General features: G+C 52.2%; 2 protein-coding genes across 5 annotated transcripts; both read right to left on the minus strand.

Moving 5' to 3' along the window:
* Nucleotides 1-1,128: 1,128 nt before the first annotated feature.
* LOC146758683 (uncharacterized) lies at nucleotides 1,129-3,951 on the minus strand. Its single transcript, XM_085513881.1, has 2 exons — nucleotides 3,757-3,951; nucleotides 1,129-1,944 (listed from the first exon to the last, which is right to left on the minus strand). The coding sequence occupies exon 2, from the start codon at nucleotides 1,749-1,751 to the stop codon at nucleotides 1,278-1,280; it is 474 nt and encodes a 157-aa protein (XP_085370007.1). The 5' UTR covers nucleotides 1,752-1,944; nucleotides 3,757-3,951; the 3' UTR covers nucleotides 1,129-1,277.
* FBXL18 (F-box and leucine rich repeat protein 18) lies at nucleotides 3,945-24,409 on the minus strand. Of its 4 annotated transcripts, none has more exons than XM_085513878.1 (5): nucleotides 24,254-24,408; nucleotides 23,136-23,336; nucleotides 20,847-22,387; nucleotides 18,823-19,041; nucleotides 3,945-3,985 (listed from the first exon to the last, which is right to left on the minus strand). In XM_085513878.1, the coding sequence occupies exons 1-5, from the start codon at nucleotides 24,362-24,364 to the stop codon at nucleotides 3,976-3,978; spliced, it is 2,082 nt and encodes a 693-aa protein (XP_085370004.1). In that variant the 5' UTR covers nucleotides 24,365-24,408; the 3' UTR covers nucleotides 3,945-3,975. The 4 variants fall into 4 exon arrangements, with proteins under 4 accessions (XP_085370004.1, XP_015732103.3, XP_085370002.1 ...); XM_015876617.3 differs by having other exon boundaries at nucleotides 3,945-8,329; XM_085513876.1 differs by lacking the exon at nucleotides 3,945-3,985 and adding an exon at nucleotides 12,809-13,060 and having other exon boundaries at nucleotides 24,254-24,409.
* Nucleotides 24,410-25,767: the final 1,358 nt, after the last annotated feature.

Below are 25,767 nucleotides of genomic sequence, written 5' to 3' on the forward strand. Positions count from 1 at the left end.
CATCTGCCCCCGAGCTGCTCCCAGAGCACTGGGAAGGCCCTGGGGAGGAGAAACAGAAAATATCATCAGAACTGTTAAAAAAGAAAAGAAAGAAAAGCCACTGGAAACAAACAAACAGTTCTGATTTATCGCTCACGAGAAGGAACAGGGCATGTTGTAAGCGAGCACAGGAAGTCCTGGGGACAATAAATCCAGTGCGGGAGCAGATGAACCAACACAATTCCATGTTGGGGAACACGGCGAGGTTATGAAGACAGGGGGGGTGAAGGGTGAAGGGTTTGGGGTGGGACCCTAAACCAGAGGGATGCAGAGCTGGGAGCGCTTCCCCATCACCTCGAGTCCCAGCTGCTGGCAAAGGGATCCACCAGGACCCCCCGCTCTGATGTGGCCGTGTCAGTGCAGGGAGGAGCGCAGCTCCATCCCATCCTCATCACCCGCGGAACATCAGCAATCCTGGCTGCGCTGTGGGTACAGAAACAGCACGTCCTCACTGCTGGCCGGGGCTCCTGGCAGCCCCAGGGAGGATTTGGCTGCGCAGGAATTTGGAAGCTGCCTGAAATCCCGAATAAATGAGGAAAGGCTGAGGAGTGACGTGGTGATGGAGGCTCTGCCCCACATGGCACCGGGAGCAAACCGGGAGCTGTGGGTGTGGGATGTCACCTCTCTTCTATGGGGACACCACAGGGGCTCCCCAGGACCCTCTGACCCCGTTGCCCCCCGTGGCTGGAGGTCACGTTCATTGCATCCTTTGGGATGAGGCAGAAAACACCGCAGCACTCACTGCCCCATCTCTGTTTTATTGTCCCCCCTGCACCCACATGTGGTTTCTCTTTAACCCGAGATGGCAGCAGGGTGAGGGGAGGGACGAGGCTGTTTATTAAACGCCATCCACTCCAAATGACTCGCAGGTATCACAGTGCACATCCAGATGAACGCTTTGCCATCTTCCAGTGCCAAACCACAGCACCCTGCGGATCCTTCCTGCAGGAGCAATGGGCAGATGGGTCACAGCACATCAGATGTGATCCCAAACACGACGGCAGTGAGCCTGGGCTAGGAAAGAACAGAGTCCAAACCCATCCCGTGCGGCACATGGTGCTGCACCAGCACCGCCCCTATCCCAGTGCCGGCTGGGGGGGGATTTACCATCACCAGCGCGGCCCTTCGGTTCGCTTTCCATAGGAAAATAAAGCAGAGCTGTTTGCAGAAGGTTCTCATTAGGGAAACATCTGGAGTCAGCCCTTCTCCCCCAAAGGGCAGCAGAGCGCTCGGAGGAATCAGGGGAGGAGGAGGAGGCGAGTTTCGGTGCTGCCGGGGTCGGGACCCAAGGACGGTCCGAGCAGCGCTCGCAGCATCTGTCCCAGAGCCCGGAGGTGCCGGATCTGCCCGCTGGGATGGATGGGGTCAGGATGCTCCTGGTCCCTTGGGGGCCTGGGGACACGGGCTGGTGACACAGGGGACACCGCCCCCTCCTCCAGCTGCCCCTTCTGCTGCCTTTGGGCTCTCACACAGCTCCGGAGCAGCGCGGAGCACAGCGCACACTGTGCGTCCCCCAGACGGGACTGTCCCCGCTCCTGTCCCCATCGCACAGGCTGCAGTGACATCTGCTGGGCTCTCACTCGGGAAGTCCCACGGATCCCGCATGGCACAGCCCCGGATGGCAGCGCCTCCTTCGTCCTGGGATAAACGACGGACTCCGGGACCCGATGGCCGCACGGTGCCCCAATGTGCCGCCGGTACTGAGAGACCATCGCTGTCCGAACGTGGTGACAGAACCAAAGCGGGACCCATCCCACTGCCCGCACGGGGAGCTGAGTGCTGCGGGACACACGGGTGATGGAGCGGGGCCGGCTGTGGGCACAGCCCCCTTGGAAAGGGCAGGGGGTGGCACGGGGCTCCTGGGGGGTGGGAGAGACCCTGGAGCTGGAGAAACCCCGCACCCACCTGCAAAGAGGAAAGGATGCGATGAGGAGCGGGCAGGGATGGGGGCAGGCTGTTTATCTGCAGCTGATTTTGATTTTCCCCTTCCCGACACCAGCAGGATGCTGTGCTCAGCCTCATTATGCAAATAGAAGCAATTAGAGCTCACCCAGGCTCTGCCCACGTGATGGTTTATAGCACTCGCAGAAATCCTTCCTGCTACATGAGGGGAATGACAACGGGTCACCCCAACCAGGGGGAGCTGATAGCGGGGAACCCCACATCAGGGACCGACCCCATCACTGCTGCCCAGAAGTGCCCATAGGAGGGACTGTCCAGGAGGAGCCCCCAGCTTCTATGTGACATCGTGGCAAATATCATATGGGGAGCAAACCTGGACATGGGCAGAACTCAACTAACAAGGAGGCAGCAGGGTACGGCCTGCACAGCCAGGGGAGGGCTGCAATCCCCAACCAGGTTTGGGATGCACCCGATGTGCTTTTAAAGGGGCCCTGTTTGTACTTCAAAACAGCCCGTCTGTAATTGCCAAAAAAATAATTAAAAACAACAACAACAAAGACAAACCAACCCGCTACAATGACTAATTAGCTGCTCCTGCCTCGTACCCTGTAAACAAATGTATTTGTAACCAATTTGCAAGCACTTTGCATAAGGGGCCCAGAACACTCATGCCTGTTTGATGCATTTTGACATTAATTTGATAATAGCGGCTTAACAAGGAATCCAGGCTCCCCAGCTATAAATACGCTGCTTTTCCCCTTCCTTTTATCTGCACAGTGAAATAATGTTGTTTTTCCCCCTGCTGCAATAACCAGCAGCCAGCCCTTTCATGAACGCCCTTTATGTCCTTTAGCATTTTCAAGGCTTTTCTTTTTGTGTGTGTGTGTCTTTCCCTCTCTCTCTTTTCTCTCTCCCTCCTTCTGGAGGAAGCAAAAAGGGTTTGATGAGCTCCGCTTCTAATTCCTGTTTATGGTGGGGATGGAGAGGACAGTGAGGTGCTCCAATAGTGCTGCTTATGGCAGAGTGGCTCCGAAGTCCTCCCTCCATCCACCTGCTCTGTGGGAGGGATGCAGCTCATCCATCTCCACGCAGCCCTTTGGTGCCACACCAGCAGCAAATCAAATGGGAATGAGGTGCTGGGAACAACATGGTGCTGCCCAGAGCACAGCTCCCAGCCCCAATGGGTGGCACTGCAGCATCACCAGAGCCACCATGTGTCCCACAGGGACCCAACCACAGCCACAGCTCATCCCTGCCCCAGCAGCAGCACTTCTCCCTCCCAAATCTTCCTGCAGTTATTCAAGCAAACGGGGCAGCATAGAACAGCAAGATAACTCAATGGCTGCAGAGCTCTCGCCCCGCTGTCCCCCAGCTCCCCCACTGGGGACAGTCACAGCCCTGTGCCAGCAGTTGTGCTGTAGGGGCACAGCACAGCTCCAGGATGAGCTGCTCCATCCCCAGCCCCTCTCTGGGATTATTAATGCCCAAACAATGCAGTGAGCCCCAATGATAAGCTGGAGGCCCAGCAGAGCCCGAAAGTACATTCCTTCCTCAGCCTCCTCCCTCCTTATCTCTTTCCTCGCTCCTCAAACCCACGGTTAGATAACGGTTATGGGAGCAATAAAATCCATAACTTAAACATGAGCACCAGGGATGGTCCAGCCAGAGCACACAGAGCAACGGAGCCCACGGGCACCACGAGGCAGAGCCTGCAGGCAGAGCTGGGTGAGCCAAGTGCAACCCCAACCCAACCCCATCCCCACACCCAAGTGGTTCCATAACAGCCCCACTGCTCCACCTGCACCACTCACCCACCTGCAAACCGGGTGGCTGCTCACCCTGCAGCAAGGAGGATCAGCTGCTGATGTCCATGCAGGAAAAGCATCTTCAGCGTGTGAGCTCACACTCTGCAGACAGAACAACTTCAAGACGTGTCCCGTGGGGGGATGGACGGCTTTGGGCTGTGCTTTACAAGTGAAATACGATGGGGGAGGCAGTGAGGGTTCAGAACAGACTCACTCTTTATTTGAAGTTTCACATGCCACTGCGTACAGGAAAGTTGCACATTCAGAATTGGACTCACTACGAGAACACGGGGCCAGGTGCAAACACGAGCATCAGATGAGCGCACAGACAGAGCTCTGAGCCCAGCAGCGCAGCCTTCCCTGCACCCCCCAGATGTGGGGCAGCTCCTTCCCTCCCAGGCATCCAACCAGCAGCTCTGCACACCAAGCACCCACACCCTGCTCTCCCAATCCCCCTTCCCACCAATGCCAGCAGCTGCACCAGCAGCACCCGCATCCCCCCTGCTGCTCACAGCGAGGGGTGCCAGGAATCGGGGACTCTTACGCTGACATTTTATATTCAAAGTAAGTTTTGAAAGAGCACCATTTTCCTGTCAGCCTTGGGCAGGGAGCTGCAGCTCCGCTTCAAAGGACCAACATCAAAACCAAAAGCAGCGTCCTAATGGTTGTGTGCTACATTACTTAATTGTCACGCAGCTCATTAGCAATGCCTGATTTCACGTTGGCTGCTGCGAGGAGATGAAGTTCACAATAGAAGGGGCTCCTTTCAAGCAATAAATAAAACAAGGCACCGGGCAGCCCGGCTCCGATGGCGCTCACATAAAACGTTACACTTCACCGCTTCAAAACTAGAATAAAAAGCCCATCGTAATTAAACGCGTATTGATCTGCCTTCCTTCAGAGCTCAGAGCTTTGCATAGGGAAGGGGGGGATGCGGGGTAGGAGTGGGGCTCAGCACACAGCACCGGCACCTCCGCATGCTGCTCTGTGTCCCCTGATGCTGAGTGAGGTGGGGGTCAGGAGATGGAAGTACCGACCCTCCTCCTAAAGAGCAGAGGGGAGTGCTAAGAATAAGACAGCAGTGAAGGGAGAACGGAGCACGTCAGAGGTCAGAGCCACCAAACAACGGATATTGATGTCTCCATTCATTTCAAGCAGCGGAAAGGTCAATGCCTCCCTTGCTTCGTGTTTTATGGCTGACATCCTGCTGCTAACAGCAACAGTGTTCATAGTCAGAGCCCATCCATCCTTCTTTATGATGATGGTTATTCCTAACCGGGTTGGCCATCTTGAAAATGTGACGAAAGCTGAGTGGGTGGGGGGGAGGAAACCCCCCGGGCAGTAACAGCAGGGGGTATCTGTGAGTCCAGGGGCTGCTCTGCCCCTCACTGCCCCCTAAAAGAAACAGGGTCCGAGGCAGCGTCCCTTCGCTGCTCATCATCATTCCCTGTACAACACCCAACTGGTTTCTATGGAAATGGTTCTGCCAGCACGGCGCATTGCCAAGGAGCGGGAGAGCCACAGGGAACATCCTTCATCCTGCAGTGCCCAGCCAGGGGTTGGGGTCCCAAGGAGCCCCCAGAGAGCTGAGGGGACAGACCCTGCTGCACAGACACCCTGGGGATTAACGCAAGCAGGGACCTCTGCTCTGCTGCCCCGCAGCCTGTATCAGCATCCTGACCTGTGCTCTCCTCCCAGTAAGGGAACCTCACAGCCCTGCATGATGCCCGAAGGAAGCACGAGCAGAACAGACAACTGTTGCTTTCCCCACTGCTGCTGCTTGTCCCACAGCCTCCTCCCAGAGCTGCACAGGCTCCTGCTCAATGCTGGGTTGCACAGGTTTCTCCCACAGCCCCAGAGGTGCTGGGTCAGACTTGGAGCGCAGCACAAAAAACACCAGCGGGGACCGGGCAGCCCAGAGAGGCAGAGCCTGCAAGGAGAGCTCCTTCTGTAATGGAATCCATCCATTTCAGCTCATGGAAGGCAGCTTCAGCAGGCTGAGATCACCCCACTGTGTGCCTATGGGGAGAGGGAGGATATTTCTGGAGAGATGGAGACAGAGACCAGAGGAAAAGGGAGGGATTTGGTGTTAAATAAAAGCCACCAACAGAACGGCAATGCCGCCATTCCCTCCTGCTCCAATGCTGCACAACGGAGTCTCAGCACCGAGTGGGCTCTGAGCCCCATGCATTGCTCTGCTCAGAACATATGGTGCGATGCTTAATAGCCCAACTCTGCCAATTGGGGACTATTAGGGTGGGTTCTTTTCCCAGTGTAAATGTTGCAGAATATAAATTGTAATTAACACCGATGCCAAAATAGCACTTAGAGAAAATAAGCACATTATTAACATCTGGTGAATCCTGCCTGCAGTGCAGGAGCAGCGGAAATTCTCACTCACCGTAAGAGGATTTGTGGCAGAGATTGGGAGCACCAGAGCACGGTGGGGACGGGGTGGGCAGGAGGCAATTTTCCCTCTTTATCACCATTTTGTAGTGCTGTCTTTACTACCTGTGGGTGACCTTTCCCAGCCCCGATCATAACTGCTTGCGTTTGCATCAAGACTTCTGACCTGCTTGCATGAATACAGATGTCTGAGCATCACACACTGGGCAACACCCTCAGCCTTCCCTTTACCCTGCCCAAGAGCAGAAGGAGAGAAGCACAGCACTGGCACCATCCAGCAGCTCAATGCCTGACCCACATTAATTACTCTAGGAAAGAAACCTGGACACACACCAGGCAGAGCTGGAGGGGACTGCACTGGACGGAGCGGAGGCTCACATTCCTGCCAACAAGCTCACGGGCTTTGCTAGAGCGTGGGAGGAGGAGAGAAGAAAGTTGTCGGAGAGGGATTTGAACAGGCAAAATGACACGAGGTAGAAAGAACGACCTCGTGGGGAGAGCAAACAGCAGCAGGATAACAACAGCGGGGTGCCAGCGCCATGTATGACCTGCAGCAGCCTGCAGAGCTCCAGGGGTGCCCTCAGCTCCTCTCTGAGGATGGGGAGGATGTGGTTGTTTCCAGAGGCCTCAGCATGGCGGCTGTTGGACCCAGACCTGAGCAGGGAAGGGAGGGAAGCTCAGGCAGACAGCAAACACATGTGAGGGTCGGTTTGAGCAATGCACAGACACCGAGCTGCTCACTAACACCGTCACCTACCTGACTGTAGAACAGAACCATAGAATGGTCTGGCTTGAAAAGACCCTCAAAGATCATCCAGTTACAACCCCTGTGCTGTGGGCAGGGTCACCAACCACCAGACCAGGCTGCCCGGAGCCACGTCCCATTAAAGCACTGCTCAACACCAGAGAGTGTCTAGGAGATAGAGCAGGTGCAGAGTTAACCAGCTCCAGCTGACGGCTGTTCTGCAGGAGACAGAGCCACTGTTCTGCCACTAAATGCTCCAGCAAAAGGGAAACCTGACTGCCACTCAGCAACAGCACTCCAGGAATTCACAACACGGCTTTTGGTACAGCTGTCTGATGCTTTCAAAGTGCTCAGTAAATAAGGCAATATGAAAGTGATCCAGACCACTACTGACGCCTGAGGAGGTTCTCTGGGGCAGAGAAGCTGACCGAAGTCACGCTGTGAAGATGCTTCACTACGCCTCTAAGATTAGCATCAACTCAGGGCATGGGACCTAAGGAGAAAACCAGAACACTGCATCCCCATTGAGACAGCAAAACAGACTGTGCTTCAATCAGACCCGAAGCCTTAACTCAGCCACTGGAGGCTCCACACAGCCCAGGACAAAGGTTTCCAAAGCAGCTGCGAACATCTCCCAGCACATCAATTGGGGAATAGCATCAGTGAGAGCACGTGTGGCCAAGGTGCTAAGAGCCATGATTTGTTCTTTAAGAAATAGACACAAAATAGTCCTTGTGGTCCTCCTCAATCTAAAGACCATGAAATAGCTGTGATTGCACGTGGGTGGCTACCAGTGTGTACCTGTAACATAGAAAAGATGGGATACATCTTAATGGAGAGACACACGGCAGTGCCTCTCAGCTGTCCAAGGCTTTTCTACTTTGCCACAAATAGACCAAAGCAAAGAATGATTTCCACCAATATCACAAAGCACACTGCCAAAGTACATGGGGGCCTTTGGGAAATACACCAGGCAACACGGGGGAAGGAGAGTCGTTAAGTCAGGTTCTCTTACCTTCAACTTCAGTAAAGTAACAAAGCAATTCATTATTAACCACAAGGAAATACTCAGCGTGTTCCAGAAGCCTTTGAGACAGGCTGCTCGGATGCCAGCATCATCCAAGGAGATGTTTCCCCAATGCTTTTTAGTTTGCAACTGCACCTACTGAAAGTGAATGTGCAGCACCCAGGGAGGCGGCTGGGAGCTGCAGGTGGGGAATCCAGGCCAAAGAGATGCAACCCTACACGTTGTCACTGCCTGTCCCCTCCGTGCTGTCACCACCACAGGTTGGGGGGCTCCTCGGCCACTCTGCTTTTAAACAAGGTGATCTCATCCAAGTGCCTCATGGGGACATCTCTGATGACCTCTGTCAAGTCCTCGTGAAGCAGAGGGAAAATGACGACGTTTAACGCCGGGCGATCCGCCTGGAAACTGAATCAGACACAGGTTATTAGCAGAGGAGAAGCACTGATTGTCCATACAAACAGCACAGGGATGTGGATACGGATCTTGTGGCAGTGCGGGCAGGAAGGGCTGTTCAGAGGGGGCAGCTGCAAGTCAGGGCTCCCATTCTCTCTCTTTAGGGAGCACAGCCAGGCTTTTCAGCACACCCCACTTCAGCACATCTGCTGGGCTGACACACAAGCCCAATTCCAGCCTGCTGAGGGAAAGGAAGGGATAAAAAAAACACCATTAAAAAGAAATCACAGCATAAAGATTTCCTGAGAGGAGCAGAGATTGCAGCAGCGCTGCCCCAGCTGAGCAAGGTGCTCAGAGATAACACTTTAAACCACCTGCAAACCAGCAGCAAGATGCAGCACCAGGAAAAAATAATCAGGGCAGAGCAGTGCTGGGCAATCCCTGAGGGCTGAGCCTGGGATCATCACTTCAGGCTCAGTTGTTGTGCATGCAGAACCCATCGTCTGCAATTAGAGCACAGGCAAGTTTAGAAAGCTGAGATCTGCAGATAAGCATTTAAGTGAGCTCACACACGCACTGCAGCCTGCTTCTCATACAAGTCACAGAAAACCTGCTTTGGCACCACGTGAGTTTGCCCTCACGCATGCAAGCATCCCTCTCTGTAATTCTGGGCTTCAGAGTCTGAATTCACAGCCTGGCTGGTTTCGTGCCCTCATAGAGAAATCTGCAGTCTCCTCCTGCCCTCCCAGCTCACTTTGCCAGCATTGCTCAGCTGGCTCTGCTTTCCAGCACACGCTTAAAGTCCCAGACCTTGAGAGCAGCAAGCATTAAAGCCATTTACACTATATGAAAAGAGCCCAAGTCCCCATCAGCAATACTCTGCATGACAGCAGCCCAGCAGCAGAGCAAGGAGGGGAAGAGAATGTGCTCAGAGCAGCCGAATGAGATGAGTTCAGCTTTTTAAAGCCAGGGGGTAAAGGAAGTTATGCCGTAGCTTAAGGTGACACCCTTGAGATTAAAACGCTTTGCCTATTAGCACCGTGCCACTGAGATGCTCCCTGTGAGCTGTGTGACAGGGGCCAGCTCGTCGTCACTCTGAGCAGGCAGAGTGGAACTGGCAGCATCAGTCCCCTGAGGCTGAACCAAGTTGTGCTGGGGCTGGAGAACGGATCGCTGCTAAACAAGCTGCTCACATGCAGAAGTGCCTGGAAAATTCCCAGCTCATCCTTAACACTGACACAGCCAGATTCATCCCCGGCAGAGAGGAACACAAGGAGATTTGCTGCTGGAAAATGTGAAATCCCGGGTAACCAGAGCTAGCATGACAGCTGAAGAAAAGGCATCAAGAGATGGTATTCCTTGGGGGAGAGAAACCCATCCACAAACCATTTGCAGTAGGGTTTGTAGCACAAACCCCCACACCAAGTTCAGTTGCTTGGACCTGGGGGGTTAAATTCATTTAACTGAATCTAAGAAGCTGAGAGAGTGAGGATTTCCAGCAACAAAACCACCCGGGGCAGCGCTGTATCTTTCTGCATCACAGAGCGCCCTTCATGCCTCACGCCTGAGGGCTGTGGGGAAGGACAGAGCTCCCTGAGTGCAGCTGGAGGCTCAGGGGAGAGCCATCCTCCCATAGCCCCTCCTCAGCCTCTTGCTGCTTCTTATCCACCAGCACAGCCCTGCAGGGAAAACTGTTCATAGATCAAGTTTGCAGCAGGAAGCAGCAGTTGTGTTCATAGGGATAAGGCCCTCCTGGCCGTGAACTCCCCAAACCTCTGCTTCTCCCTTTGCATACAGACTGCCATCCCACCAGACACAGAAGCGTGGTTTATAAGCAGCCTTACCACGGCAGCTATAAAAACAAGAGCCCAGACGAGTTTACATGACAATCTGCCACCAAGACAACTGAGAAAGCCCAACGCAGCCACAACACCTTCCAGAGCAGCTGGGTTTATAGAAGAGGTTTGAACCTGATCTTACAAGAAGAAAAAGAAAAAAGCAACCTTTGTCATTTTCTCTTCCCTCCCCCCCCCAACCAAAAACCCCCCACCAGGAAACTGTAAGTTACTGCAAACCTTGTAAATTCCAAACCCCAGCGACTTGACGCCGAAGAATTCTTTCCATGTACAATTTGTGTGATTTAAGGAAAAAAATCAAATGCACATGGCTCGCTGTTCTGCTCAGCTCAATGTGCGTGCAAAGCCTCTCCTTTAACTGCCTGTTAAAAAACACCCTCATTTTAACGAGCAGCTGTCATAATGTTAAACTGGGATTAGCAGTTCCCAAAAGCAGACTCCCTTTGCAACCTATGCTCCTTTAGTTCGTCCCCGGAAGGCAATTCCTTTCTTCATACACCTGTCCAGGTGGGCTAGATTAAGCGAGAAGCTCTTAAAGCAGCAGTTCGAAAGGCCGTAGGCACGGGGAGGAGATAACAAGAAGGGGAAGAGATTGAGTTAATCAGTTGCAGAATAGCTCCTGTAATCTTCTTGACGGTTCTTTCCTCATTCCGCACCTGGATGGACTTCAAACTGGATCTACCTCCTCAAGCACAAGGCTTGTAAAATGAAAACTCCAAGGACGGAGAGGGATGTGGACCTGGGGAGACAAAGGAGCTGCAGTTCCAGACATGAAACCCTGCCTTTTTCCAAGGGAAAGGAGCCAAGGATACGCTCGCTTGCTCTCTCCTACAAAACCTCCAGACTAAACTCATCACGTTTAATTAACCAAAAGCAAGTTTTCTAGGCAACTGACTACAGCCCCTTCAAAACACATCCTTTAATCAGAAACAACCAGTGGGCTAACAAAGAAAATGCACGTGTTCTCCAGTATAGCCTCTGGTCCAGCAGACTCAGCACCAACCCAGCAACCACCCAGCAGCTCTCACAGGGAGCACCCTGAACTGTCCCACTTTGCGGTGGGGATATACAGCAGGGCTGGCTGCAGCAGCTGGCTGGGAATAACCGTGGAGCTGCAAAATGGATAGCAAAGTGCTATTCCCAACTCCTCCCTGCGTCAGCAGGGGTATAACCTTGCTTTGTGGTTAGACCTTGAACGGGCTGCACATGGCTGGAAGGGTTAATGGTGCTTTGTTGTTTGAGTCTAAAATGATCCCAGAGCAGGTGTGGACAGTAAGGTTATTTTCAAGCCAACAGCTTGGTAAATAGCTTAACACTATGGTCTCAATTGCTTCCAACCAGCGTGGCGGGATCCAATATGTAGGTCAGGGACAAAGTCAAAAAGAAAGGGAAAAATTCTTAAAGCAAGGTCTGCACTTTAATCAGATGTCCCTGATTTTAGCAAGACAAAAGAGTCACTGCCTGGAATGTGGTTATCTCCTGGCAGACACTCCCAGCTTGTGCTTTCTGAGTGCCAGGGGGCCCACCTGTCTGCAGAACCCGGCTGCCCATCCAGGCACAGGGCTGCAGGTGAGCCCTGGGCACAAGCCCTGCAGTGCCTGCTCTGCACAGCCACACAACATCCCTGCTGCCTTGGGGCTGCTCACACCCACCTCCTGCAGAAAGGACAAGGCAGAGTTTGGTACAGAACAACGTGTTTGCCCCGGAGATCTGCAGAGACGCCTGAGAAAGGTGCTGTGCCAAGCGGGGATGTTGCAGCACATCCCACCCCCCAGACGCTGGCAGGCAGCAGAGGGCACAGAGGTGGTATCACTGAGCGCTGGCAAGGCAAGAAACACACGCCAGATAAAACAAGGAAATACGGCGTATCAGGAGCAGATCAAGGGCAGGTTTTAAACTCCACAAACACAGATAAGCTCATGGGAAAGGAGGCTCTAAGACTGGAATGAAAGAAAGCCAGGAGATGCTTGAGGTGGGGAAACGAGGCACAGTGGGGACACAGCAGGTTTGGACGCCCCTTGGTACAGCTCTCAGCAGCAACTCGGCCTCTGCTGCAGCCACACACCCTGCCCTGCTTCGTTCAGACCTTGCACTCAGCCTGGTTTGCTGCTTGCAGAGAACAGCCCTCCCAGCAGCAGCAGCAGCCGCCCGCCTTGCATCTCGCTCCGCGCACGGCTCTCACCCACACACACAGAAACCCCGTTAATCCTCTGCCAGGCACAGCATCAGCTTGTTTTTACTGGAAGATTTGCTCACATCTGAAGGTTCAGATGTGGCATCTGCCTTGTAAGCTTCAGCCAACGTACCTGAGCCAGCCTGGAAACTCCCATCCCCGGAGCACAGCTCGGTGGAACAGAGGAAGCGCCGGGACACGCTGGGGCAGCTGATAAGTGACACCATCCAACGTACAGACACACACTTTCCTCATCTCTTCAGGAAGGCCGGGCGTGCACCTCGGGTTTGTTCCGCTGGTTGTGCCCAGACCTCAGGGAACTGCAAGAGCTCTGCTCATTAACAGGGACTGCCAAGAGTGTGGCACTGAGGGACGTGGTTTGGTGTCATGGTGGGGATGGGTTATGGTTGGACTTGGTGTTCTCAGAGCTCTTTCCAACCTTATTGATGGTAGGATTCTACAGGTTGCTTTCACCTCCATGCAATGAAATTCCTTCATAAAGACCTCCCATCACTTTGAGTCCCATCACTTCAGCCTCCAACCTGGCAATGGACATGAATGGCACCTCTGGAAGGTGGTCACACACAGCACTTCCATCACCCACCATCTTCAGCACAGCATCTTCTGCCACCACAGCATGTCATGGCCAAACAGCAGGACACATCGGGTGCACCCAAAGGGTGGCATTCCAGCCACCTGCACTGTGGATTCTCTCTGTAAGAGATGAATAACACTCCACTCTCCCATGAGCTGCTGCTTCCAGACTGAGGTTCCTCCGTTATTTTGCCAGCTGAACTCCACATCACTCAGATGCGACCGGGCAATTACAGAGGGAGGGAATGAGAACCCAAGGAGCGCTGCCAGAGTGGCCAGGACACGTCCTCGGGGAGTGCTCTGCCAGAGCAAGCTGAAAGTTATTTCCTAATCTCTTCCACAAATTAAAAAGCAACTGCAATAACGGCTCAATTAGATTTATTTTACCGTGGAAATGCTTTAAAGTTGCACTTAATGCTTCCGTTCAGCCTTTTACACCCTCGTGAAGAGAAAGCGTGGCTGTTCGACTCCAATAGCATTTCTCAGCCAAGAGAGGGAGGAGGACACCGTTTGAAACCTATAAACCCATCTTCCCTCTGAGGAGGGTTTGGGGGCTGAATTCCTTTCGAAGCACACCAGCCAGGAGCTGGAACCAGTCATTTGGGTTAGCCGCAGGAATGCACTTAAGAAGGGGGTATGTCAGTGCCCCCAGAAGAAGGTACATAAATATACCCAATTGGGGATGGTCCCACAGGCTCTGCTGGCTCGCAAACTATTTGAACCCACCCTGAAACAACATCCCTGGCAGCAGCAGAGGTGTCGGGACCACACCCCGAGCAGTCAGACTTCACCAAGCCCCACGATGAATTCTTGGGTAACGCGAGCTGACAAGGATGCAGTTTGTTATTCAGTCCGTGACAGAATGATTCAGGGGTTTCTAAGAGCAGGAAATGAAACAGACAATGAAAGCTGGAGCAGGATGCTAATGATTCACTACAGCAGCCGAGCGGTGCATTAAGTCTTCTGCAATCAGATGCAGGGACGGAGCCCACAACATGCTTAGGCTAGCGGAGTGGGATTGGCAGCTACCGCAACGGCTGCGGGAGCCAGGAAAACAGCTCTGCACTGAAAGGGACTTTTTCAAGGTCAGATGGATGAGAAGGTGATGGAGGGAAGCAAAAACAGCTTGAAAATATCCAGCAAGCCCCAGGTGGTAACAGCAGCTTTGTGCAGTGCTGATAACTGCGGCACGATGCTGGAGGACTCTGCAGAAGCCGCAGACGATGGTGCCCTTGATTTCTGCCCCAGCAGCCCCATCCCAGCCCATCCTACACCACTCTTCTGAGGCTGAGCACACAGCGAGAAGCTGAGCAGGAGGAATGAATCAGTTGGCCTGAAAGAAACGTGGGGACTTCCATGGCAATGGCAGCAAGAAGCAGGGGGGGGATGCTTAGATTTGAGGTGAGCAAAAAAATCCACCTGCAATGGTTCAGCCCTGGGCCAAAAGAGGGATGGGATCACTTTGCTCTCTCTGAATCAATCACAGGTTCACCCCCAAATCCCAGACTGGAAGCCCCATTCCTGCAGCTGATGCTACTGCATCCCTTCAGAGAGCACTGTGGCTTTCAGAGCTATAGAGGGACACTGGAGCCAGCAGAGTGAGAAAAAGAGAAGACCCCAAGAGTTGATATTTGAACAGTAATAAGCAGGGGAAAAAATAGTAAATGCAACAAATGCTTGAAAAGCAAGATGCAATTCAGATTGAAATAGTTATCCTTGGGAAGCGGCAGCCTTGTTGTGGGAGTCATGGCAAACCAATTGCTGCTTGCACTCAATATGAAGGCTAAGTTAGTTCTTCTTTTTCTCCGTGTCTTGGACCTTCAGAACAAGCAGATTGCCCTGAACCATTAGAACTCCCTGCCCTGTCAGCAGCAGTTGGCCATCAGAGCCCTGCAGCACAACCCTACAGTCAGGTGGCAGAGCTGCATGCTACGGGCAAGCAGGGAAACTGAGGCACCAAGGCAGAGCAAGGACTGCCACCCACCTCCTGCAGCCAAGGACCCTTCAAGTCTCCATCCCCAACAGCTGCAGCCCCCCAGGAGCTCCCTCCCTGCTTTTGGGAGACACAAGCAGCTGAATGGAGCCACCCCCCACCTCCCAGGCAGCTCCAGCTGCACCAATCCTGACCACCCTCTGTGCCATGGCTTACCTGGGATTGCATTTCTATCAATCACAGCTCACCTCTACACCTCCACCCTTCCCCCCTACCTACGAAGAATCCCTAACGACGCCACTTAGAGCCTTTTTGTTTTGCTTTCAGGTTGTTTTTTTGTGATGTTTTTCCTTTTCCTGTCACTTTCTTGATCTTTTTCAAGGTGTTTTTTCAAGGACTTCTCACAGACGCCATTGTCTGCTACTGCAGAGTCCTTGAAATCACTGGAATGATAGAAGCTATCTAAACCCTTAAGCTAAAACCAGGGAAAAAAAAACAACAACATCTAAAAGGAACACACTGGAAAATGAAATCTGTCCTTGAGGCCAAGGGGACGTTTGCCAAAGCATTTCCTATCTCCCACCCCCTGTTCCAAGTGATTGCTGCTGCTGTGCTCGACCAGGAGAGCACCTTCTCTCTCCATCTGTGTGCCCACCACCCACACCACGGAGCACAGCAGCGCCTGGCTTACCCAGATTCCTCTTCCCGCAAGATTTTTGGGATAAAGACGCATGTAAATAGGATTAGTTGGCATGCAGCACAGCGAGGAGCAGCACCGAGGGATGCCTTCCGTGGGTCACAGCTCCATCTACTGACTATTTCCTAAAATAACAGAGTGAAAACCCTCGGGAAGAGCCGTTTGAAGGCAGCCCCATCATCCTCTGGGATGGACTCCGGGCACTTTGGCTCTTGGAGGTGAGTGAGGAAGAATCCCTGCCCAAAAGGAGCACGTGAATCCCGTTGCTTCACGAAGGCCTCTCTGCACAGCAACAGATATGGGATTACATCAGGTCCTGGGGTTGAGGTTTTCAGTGTTTTCAGTATTGCCACTGCAGTCTCCTGCTAAAACCACTGCAGACACTCAGAGCTTAGCGCTGTGGCTGAGTGAGGGTGCAAGCCCTAAACAGAAAGCACTGTTTGTTGGCCCTGCTGCCATGTGAAGCGTGGCGGCAGCTGAGCACCATGTGATAGGAAAAGAAAATGTCATTTCCCAAAGAAACTGTGAGCCCAGAGCGGTGTCACACGTGAAAGCTGGGGAAGATGAGGGAAGTAGATAGGGATCATTCAAACTGCACCCCTCTGTAAGTATTGGGCCTGTCTGGTGTGCACAGAGAATGTCCCTGAACCACAAAAGAGATCAGCCCTCCCCTACACAGAGGGAAGAAGAATAAAGAACAACAGTGCCATGATTTATCTGCCCAGAGGGAAACAGACCTCTCCAAAGCTCAGAGGAGACCTTGCCCTTGCAAGTCTCATTTGCTGATGAGGTCTCCAGATGAATTCTCTTCTGCTTACTGTGTTCCATTGAAAAAGAGGCAGAACTGAATCAGAGGCGTTTTGCAGAGAAACACATACCCTAATATCTCTGAAACAGCAGCAAACTTCCACCAGAAAGCTGCAGGCCAGGAAGCTGGAGATCACAGGGCCTGGGCTGGAGCTGTCACAAGACTGAAAGATGTGACAACAACTTTCTTTGCAGGCCATTACAGCAGCAATACAGAGTGCTATTCTTCTTAGAGGCAAAGGGAATGGATTGAGGATCCTTGCTGGTTCTGTACCATGGGTACAAAGCAGGTTTAATACTTGAGCTCCCACAACTTCAGCCTGTACAGATACTGTCTTCCAGCACAGCCCAGCAGCCTAGACCAGGCTGTTCTGTCCACACTGGTCCTCCTCCATGAACTGACTCCTTCTGTAGCACTGCACTTTGATGCCCTCCCAGATCCACCCCTGCAGACTAAACTAAATCACACGAGGACTGAACTGCCCTTGGAGCAGCAGACAAAGCACAGCCAAGAGGCAGCCAATTCCTGACCCCACCTGAAGGCACATTCGCACAGGGATGATATTGCTGGGAAAGACACGTGCTTCAAGGCTCACCAATGGCTCATGGAAGAGCCCAGGCTGTGCTTACAGATCCCTCTCTGTATTTTACCTCTTTCATGTTATTACTTAAGACAGTGGCATGAGAATGGGATCTTTGTTGCTTAGGAGCATATCTGCTCCCATTGCTTATCCTGCTCCTGAACTCGTAATCTTATGTGACATCAAAATCGTTTCCAGAGCCACCAATTACAACACCATCGAGGATTACGACTTCAGGTGCAGAACCTGCAGTGGGAGCAGATGCTTTGCTCAGGAAAAACAGAAAGAAGAAACCCTTAAAAAATTGTTTTCATACAAATGGCTCCATTAATAAAACACAAAAGAAGAAAAGCAGCCAGAACTGCTGCTAAAAATGCCAATGGTTTTCATGGGGCATCTGCTGCTCTCTGGAGAGCTCCCAGGGGGTGCAGAGCGTAGTGAGGATCCATACATGATAAAGAAAGGGAGAAGGGAAACCCTGCAGGGCAGCACGGGGCAGCTCAGGAAACAGACATTGGAATTTTGGCCAGCGCTGCATTGGTGTCTCGGGGAGGAAGGCAGAACAAAAACAAAACAAAACCTGGATCTTTGGTTCTTGTTAAGGATCATAGAACGGCCTGGATTGCAAAAGCCCACAGTGCTCATCCAGTCCCAACCCCCTGCTATGTGCAGGGTCACCAACCAGCAGCCCAGGCTGCCCAGAGCCACATCCAGCCTGGCCTTGAATGCCTGCAGGGATGGGGCATCCACAGCCTCCTTGGGCAACCTGTTCCAGTGCGTCACCACCCTATGGGTGAAAAACTTCCTCCTAAAAGGATCCTCAAAGCACTCCCAGAATCAAGCAGGTCTGTATCTGTCCAGTCAAAGCCATCCCAAAAGAATGCAGAGCCTTCTAGAATCTGCACCAAGCAATCCTGCGTGTGGTTTGAAGGTGGCTGATATAGTCATGGGCTCTTTGGATTTGATCCTCGGAAATGAGCCAAGTGTAATAAGTCAGTTTGAAGCGGGAGAAAGGCTGGGGGGAGGAGCAGCCTTTAGGATGCAGTAATAACACCATGTGATTTGAAATCTGTTAAGAGCTTAACAGGGCAAAGCAATGGAAGGTGACAAAGAAAACAGATCGAAGGCAGAGAAAAATGCCTTACAGAGAACAAAAAAACAATGCAAAGCCCACTGCACGGGAAATATCGTGTAAGATGACTGCCACTATGAGACGACTTCAAAATGCCAGCCGTAATTAAAAGCTCTCTTTTCAGATGCAGTTCACGGCTCAGGCACCAACGTTTCCCACCACGTGAGCCCTCAGATCGCTGCGAGGGGCCCAGCAAAATGCATTTAAGAACTGTCAGACGTGCAAAGGCAGTTTGCAGCCATCCTCCCCCCCCACCCCTAAAGAAAAACCCTTCACAACAAACCCTTGAAAGGCTTTGAATTGCGCTGCCGGGGGATTATCAGTAAGTGACATTTACAAGTGATTAGAGGACCAAGAATTATCTTAGTCACTTGTGGGAAAGGAGGAAAGCTTCAAGGTCAAACCTCTGGGTACTAAAAACGTCGGCAGATGTTTTGTTTACACAAAAAGTGAGGTTTGATTTATGATGGAGCTGCACTTCCAGGGCTGCAGCTCAGAACCGCAGAGAACACGAGTGGGAATGGAATCAAACATTCACATCAGACCTTCATGTACTCCACGGATCCACTCTTATTAAACTAAGAGGCCGTTTCACATGCCAAGCAGTTACGCATTACCTTTTAGCTTCTTGGAACAAGTGCTCCAAGCCACATAAAGCCTTGGCAAGGAAGGAAAAGGAGATAAATCCTCAACAGCTCCAGAAATGCCACCCGGACCCCATCCCACACTCACCTCCGGACGATGGACTGCTGGAGATTTCTGCAGACGGTGAGAGATTCTCCCATAAACATGTGGCACATGATGACCTCGAGGCAGTTGGCCATGAATGACATCACTGCATCAGACTGCAGAGTCCCGCTCCGGGAGACGATGCAAAGCCGCTGGAGAGAGGAGCAGTGACTCAGGGCCTGGAAGAACTGGGAGCCCGCGCTGAAATACGGCTGCTCCAGCCTGCAGAGATGGACAAAAGCAAGTCAGTGGGCAGGTCAGCCTTGGGGTGCTTTCACACAAGGGAGAAGGGCACATTCATGGGGGTTTGGCCAGCAGAGCAACCAGCCACGCCACCATTTCACCCGCTCATATGATAACTTTCTATCTGCCCCACCTTCCAGTCCTGGAGCACAGTAACAAAAAGACACAGAGAAGCCATGCTTGACCAACAAGGGCTCTGTGTTTTAATTAGCAGCCCATCTGAATGACCAGTTTGCAGGACACAAGGGCTGCCCGGGGCTGATGCCATCAGGAGAAGCACGTCTGCTTTGCATGGATTTACCTCAGGACCTCAGAGCACGTGGGACTCCCAGTCATTGGGTCAGCAAGGCCGAGAGCTTCAGAAGGTTAATCCAGGAGGTGACAACAAGCTGTCAGCCCCAAGCTGACCTCCGGATAATCTCTGCATAGCTCTTTGTATTACAGGAGGGGTATCTCAGCAGCTTAAATCTCATTAGTTGACAGATTCCGTTTACAAGTCTCAGCCCAAGACTGCCTGAAAAGACCCTACCAGCTCTTCGGGCAATGGCTCAAAATGAATATTAAGGAAATAGGAAGCTTCTCCTATTTTTCAGCTGACAGCTAAGGACAAAGCAGGGAAGCCCTGCAAGCTCTCAGAAGGTTCCTAAGTGACCCACAGCAGCACGCAGCCACGCTTGCAATACCGCTCCTGCCCGCTAGATGGCAGTGTTGATTTGGAATATCCCCTGATTTACCAGCATGAAAAACGGGCAGAGGAAAAAGGGTAGAAATGCCAGAAAATCGGGGGAATGAAAAGGAAGCTGCATTACCAGGAGTGAGTGCTAAGCATTAAAAACCTTTTAAACCCGTAGCAAACCTCAGGCTTCACTCGAGGCGCAATGACAGCTTACACCGACACGCCTGGCTGCTGCAAGGAGGCAGCTCTGCTCATCCTCCACCCAGAGCTGTCAGTGCCTCCCATCCTTATTGCTCACAGCCTCCATTTGTAAGGCTCTGCAACACGCAGGGCCAAGCAGGAGCAAAGCAGCACCGCACACCAAAGCAGCACTGCACAGACATCAGTGGTTCCAAGGGGATTCAGCCCTTCAAGGTTATGGATGCTAAATGACCCTGTGATTTACAGCCATCGTGTTGAATTTACAGCCATTTACCAGTGCAAGGAAACCACCACGGTGAGATGGGTTCAGTGCTACTTTGGCAACAGCAAAACCCCTTGATGCATCCTTCAAGGTCGGAGCGACGACCCGAGACGTGAACATCAACACAATTCTATGGGATGCTTTCAATGTATTAGCGAGAAAGGAAAAACATATGCTAAAAAATGAGGTAAAATCTTAAATATAAACCAAAGGTAGAAAAATATCCCGATGGGAAACCAAACACTGCGTTATCTAGACAACACAGCAGCCCTTTCCTTCCTGGATGCTCAGTAAGCGCACACACACACACAAAGCACACAGCATTTCACCTAGTCCTGAGAGTCCAATACATCCCACATACGCTGGGTCTGCTCTTCCTTATCTAAATGGAAGACAGTCACAGCATAGAGACTTCAGGCTCTTAAAGTGTGGTTAAAAGGCACATCCTGAGCCCTGGAAAACAGCCCAGGATCCCTTCCTGTTCTCCACGACTCAGGAAGAAAAATAACTCTCAAACCATCGCAGCTACTTCTGACCTGTTTGAGCACAGGGTGACGAGGCTGCAGCTGTTACACCAGCCACAACAAAACAAGCACTGCATCTCCAGAGCTCCACAAACAATGATGTTCAATGGTAGCCCCTCACCTGAGATCTCTCAAACACCTGCAGTGCTTCAGCATGTCCATGAGAGCAGACATATAGACCATTTTGCCCATCATGCCCAGGTTGGCCAATGAAAGAGTCCGTAAATGCTGGCACTGCAATCCAATGCTAACGAGCCCGGAACCGGTAACGATATTTGGCAGCTGTGCTAAAGTGAGGCTCTGCAAATAAGTCAGCTGGCTAATGGCAGCCACCTCCGAGTCCCCCACGCTCTGAGCTCGGACACAAGGAGGCAGAGAGTTCCGAATTGCCGGCTCATTGCGGGGCATGGCAGAGGAAAAACTGGACCCAATTATTTCTAAGGTTTCCAAAAACCGGAGGCTTCTCATCAGCGTCCAGAATACTGAGGATTCCAGCTTCTGGCACGTCTGGTCTGCTGAGTTCCTTTGATATGTCTGTACCCCAACACGGGTTTTCTTTCCGAACGTTTGGGGCGTTGCATTAGGCTGCGTGGGAGGCTTTTCTGTGCTCACAGCAACATCTGTGATGGAACAAACAGGTAGTGCTAGCGAGAGCAGGTGCTTCAGCCTGGACAGGAGCTGGCACAAATGGTTCCCTATGCTTTCTGAGCTGTGGTGATGAGCTGCAGAGAGGTTGAGGTGTCTGAGGTTGCAGCAAGACACTACCAGGCTTTCCAGGATGCTACTGTCAATGTCGTCCTCTGCTCTTCGAAACAAAGACTCCGGAGCCAGGCAGTGAACGCAGCCGCTGAGATTCAAACTGGTCAAGCTTTTAAGGTCCTTCCCACCATTAATAACCCTCTGGATCAGGTGGCCACCAGATAAGGTGCATCGGCTAAAGCTGAAGTAGAAAGGGTTGTTGAACTTCAAGTGTTGCAGGAGTCCAGAGCCATTAAGCCAGGCTTTGGGCAATTGTAAAGCATCCAGACGTACGTTTCGAGCCATTGAATCCAGAAGGTTTTTAGTGGCTCCCGTCTCAGCAAAACTACCAGGGGCAGAAATGAGGAAGGCGTGAAGGTTCTCAGGTGTCCGATCGCTCAGCACAGCCAAGTACAGCCTCACCACCTCCTGATTAACGTAGCCAGGAGCCAGCCTGGCATAGAAGACACGAAGGTTTTGGTAGTGAGGCACATTGCTCTCGCCCACCATTAGCTGTCCAGACAGCATCAAACCTTCTCGTGAGCGATCAAGGATCTCAAAATAAAGCAGCAGTTTCTCAAGGCTAGTGCAGCACGGCACAACGCCGTACGATGGAGTGTAAAGGGTTTGCTTCAACTCTGACACACGGCTGAGGGTGGCTTTGCACTCACTGCTGAGCTGACTGGCATCAAAGCCCGGGTTCACGTCTATGGCCAGGGACCGCAGGTGCTGCAGCGTGGACAGCATCTTGGAGAGACGCAGAGAGGTGATACGGCACCCGGACAAGTTCAGCTTGACCAGGTTCTTGCACCGTGTTACATGGTCAGTAGTGGAGCTGGGCAGCCAGTAGCACCCAGCCATGTTCAGCTGGTAAATCTCTTTCCCGATATCCCTCATCAGTTGCTTCACTTTGTCTTTGTTCACCTGCACCCAAACAAAACCAGATTCAATGAGACATAAGGCAGTAGCATGCAATGACTCAGTTTCCCATCTGACAGCACTGGTTAGCTCTCACCTTTCATAGCTCATCTAAGGGTCTCAGATCACTAACACATGCCTCGTTAAAGCACGGCTTTGTCAGCCAAGCTTTGGACTCTAAGATTAGAATTCCTTCAGCTTCTTAAGCTGTGCAGTTCTGCATTACCAACTGAGGGGCTAAATCTGTCCTCCATCCCGTCAGCTGCTGAACATCATCCACCTTCCAACAGCTAAACTACTTCAGGAATAACTGAAACCAGCTGAACCAGCCCATAGCAGCACAAGCTAAAAGAATCCTTTCATTCCCCTTCATCCTCTTTCTTCTGGAAACAAATAAGAGAGGCTTCTCTTTGCCTCCAGCCTGGGGATGCAGCCTTCATATTATGCTTCACCCCTAAGCTTTATTTTTGTTACAAAAAGTGCACATTTACTGAATGAGCTGACTGCGTGTCTGACCAATTCATTTGTACAACACAGCAAATACACCTGGGGAACGTTACAGCTTCATACAACCACAAAAGGCAGCTGCAAATGGAAAGTGGCATTTACGTTCATTTCAGCTTCCATAGACCCAGTGAAGTCACATAAAATACCACCAGTGAAAACGAAGGGAGCACAGAGCTGTCTTAATAAAGCATTCCACAAGTCAGGTGTCTTCTCATAGCTAGCAGAAGCAGCAAGCTATTCATCCCACCTTATAGTCCTTCTGAAGTAAAACTGTGTGGGTCAGACTCTTGTCGAGGCAGAGCGTTGCGAGCTTCCTGCAGGTCTTCCTGACATTCAGGACCAGGTCTGTGCAAGGGACGTAGCTTAGGATGTGCAGAAGGATCTCATCTGAGAACTCCATCAAATTGATCCCGTTACTTTCCTCCTCGTTCTCCCCACTCACAGGATCCTAAAAGAAATAAGAAGAAGGGGGGAAAGAAAAGAGGGGGGAAGACAAAGAAAAGCAACCAGCTCAAAGACTGCAGCAAAACTTATGAGAAAAGAGATACTGTGAGCATCAGAGGGATTTGTGGAGTGAGACAGAGCAAAAACAGAACACGAACCACCTGCCTTCGCCCTTAAGAGACAACAGGGAGGTACTGCAAAGCTTCACACAAAGCCATGGCAGCTTCAGCACATGAATAAAGATCTTTATGCTTATTTCCCTTTGCAATTGGAAGCTGTGGCCATCAGTGCAGCAGGCAGATCCTTTCCACGTTTTTCCTCTGCGAGGAGCCCATCCCAATAACCTCACAAATTATGTAACCGTTTACATGCTAAAAAAAAACCCCTCTGCAGCCCAACATCACACACTGCCCACAGCCATCCACAGGGGGCTCACACTGCGGCCATGGGCACCAGGGGCTGCTCGGGATGGCTGCAGCTCCCCAGCAGCAATACACCCTCTGATATAACCTCTGTTATACCCTCTGATACCCCCTCTGATACAACTTCTGTTATACCCTCTGATATACCCTGTTATACCCTGATACCTCCTCTGTTACACCCTCTGATATCCCCTGTTATCCCCCCTGCTCCAGTGCTAACCCTGGTGCACACAGTCCCCCATCCCACTCCCCATTACCAGCCGGGGGTTCTGGAGGCAGCTGGGCCTTCATCCATCTTTAACGGAGCCGAATCACGGCCCGTTAACGCCGTGCCACCCCCAAAGGAATGGGGCCCTCCCGCCCCACACAACCGACGGGGGTTCACCCCACCACAGGACCCGCTGGGCTGCACCCTCCGCCATCCCAGCCGCTCGCCCCGCCGGCTCCTCCCCGAGGGGTCGGTGTCCCCCATGCAGACCCGCACGGCCGCACATCTCACCTGTGCACAGCACGACATGGCGGCAGCCCCGGGGTCCCGCCGCTCCCGGCTCACTCCAGCCGCCCCCCGGCCCCGCTCCGTTCCGCCGCTCGGCTCTTCCGGCGCGGCCATGACCCGGCTTCCGCGCCTCGCTACACTTCCGCCGTCGCCATCTTGAGCGTGGCAGGGTAAAGCGGAAGTGATGGAGCGGCCGCTGCGCGACGCCATCATGAGAGCGGCGGCGCCGCCATGTTGGGGGTGGTGGCCTGTATTTGTTGTGCTTCATGGTCTGTGAACGAGATCTTAACCTCAGCCCTGAGGTGCAGGACGGCTTCATTCATTGCATCGATACTCGCTTTTCTGTCAAGTTTCGGTTAAACATTAGATAATGACAATCAGGGCTGCTTTGTTTGACATTAAGATGAATACCAACCTACCAGACTTGCAGTATGAAAGCAGAGACCAGGGTGGAGGAGACTTGCATTTCAATTGCAAATGTAAATAAAGCCATAAGCAGAGCCCACAAGCAGCATCAAAGCCCAGGGCTGAGTCAGCTGCAGCAGCCAGTGTGAGGGTTAGCCATGGTTCCCTGCCATCATGGGCTACATGTGGACCAGGCTGCACTTACCAACCCCAAAGTAAAGCTGGAGCTCCTGTGAAATGGAATCAGTTCAGTGCTGGTCTGTCTCCAAGCAGACTTTGATCACAATATGACTCATAGAGCTTTCCTAGCCCAAAGAAGGCAAACTCACACCACACTGTCCAGGTCCAGGAGGGCAAACAAACAAATCTGCTGGTAGCATCAAGATATTGTGTTCTGTACAACAACTCTGAACAGTTCATGGCCGGGCAGCCTTGAGGATTTATTATTCTTTTTTCCTGGGAAACTCTTAAGTCATTTCTCTCCCGTGGTTCTTCTTAACAGCTCATCTTTTTCTCAGTGTAACAAAGCTCAGTGGTCAGAACGCTTTGTGTGCTTGGGCACACTGCTATCTCCGCAGCTGTAAGTGGGTTTGGGTGCTTGATACGATTTAATACAGTAAGGCCTGCTAAAGTAGATTACAGATGGGTATAATAGAAGCCGGGGCAGGCTTGAGGTCAGCATTCCCTCTGCAGAGCACAACTTCAAAGAGCAGGGCTCCTCCTCCTCCAGCCAGCGTCTCATCCATGAACTGACACCAAGAAAAGCCCGTTTTCTGATCCCATCCCTTTGTGCCCTCAGAGGGAACTTCCACAAGGAAGCCAGATGTGTTTGAATGTCCTGGGACTCCTTGGGACATTTGCACGCTGCCAGTGCCCTCCAACAAGAGGACGGGATCCCCCCAACAGCCAGGGGCCATTTTTGGTCAGTGCTCCCTGACAAAGCTCGAGGCAGCCACACAAGGAGGCCCTTCAGGGGTAAATCCTGAGAGCCGCAGCCGTCTCCTTTGCCAAGGACATCACTAATTCCTGGCGGTGGCTTGATTCCGTAAGCAGCTCAGCGAGGTGACTTTCCAGGTCACCAGCTAATTGCAGGTGAAGTGCCAGCGACTGTC

The sequence above is a fragment of the Coturnix japonica genome, chromosome 13, assembly GCF_054131305.1.
Source record: "Coturnix japonica strain WE chromosome 13, WE-NBRP24, whole genome shotgun sequence".
Taxonomy (NCBI): Eukaryota; Metazoa; Chordata; class Aves; order Galliformes; family Phasianidae; genus Coturnix; species Coturnix japonica.

Coding starts and splice junctions, on each gene's coding strand:
- LOC146758683 (XM_085513881.1), bottom strand. CDS start 1,751: ATGGTCTCTCAGTACCGGCGGCACATTGGGGCACCGTGCGGCCATCGG.
- FBXL18 (XM_015876617.3), bottom strand. CDS start 24,364: ATGGCCGCGCCGGAAGAGCCGAGCGGCGGAACGGAGCGGGGCCGGGGG. Junction 23,337..24,253: donor CCATGTCGTGCTGTGCACAG/GTGAGATGTGCG, acceptor TATTTCTTTTAG/GATCCTGTGAGTGGGGAGAA. Junction 8,330..18,822: donor CAGCAGTCCATCGTCCGGAG/GTGAGTGTGGGA, acceptor TGTCTGATTCAG/TTTCCAGGCGGATCGCCCGG.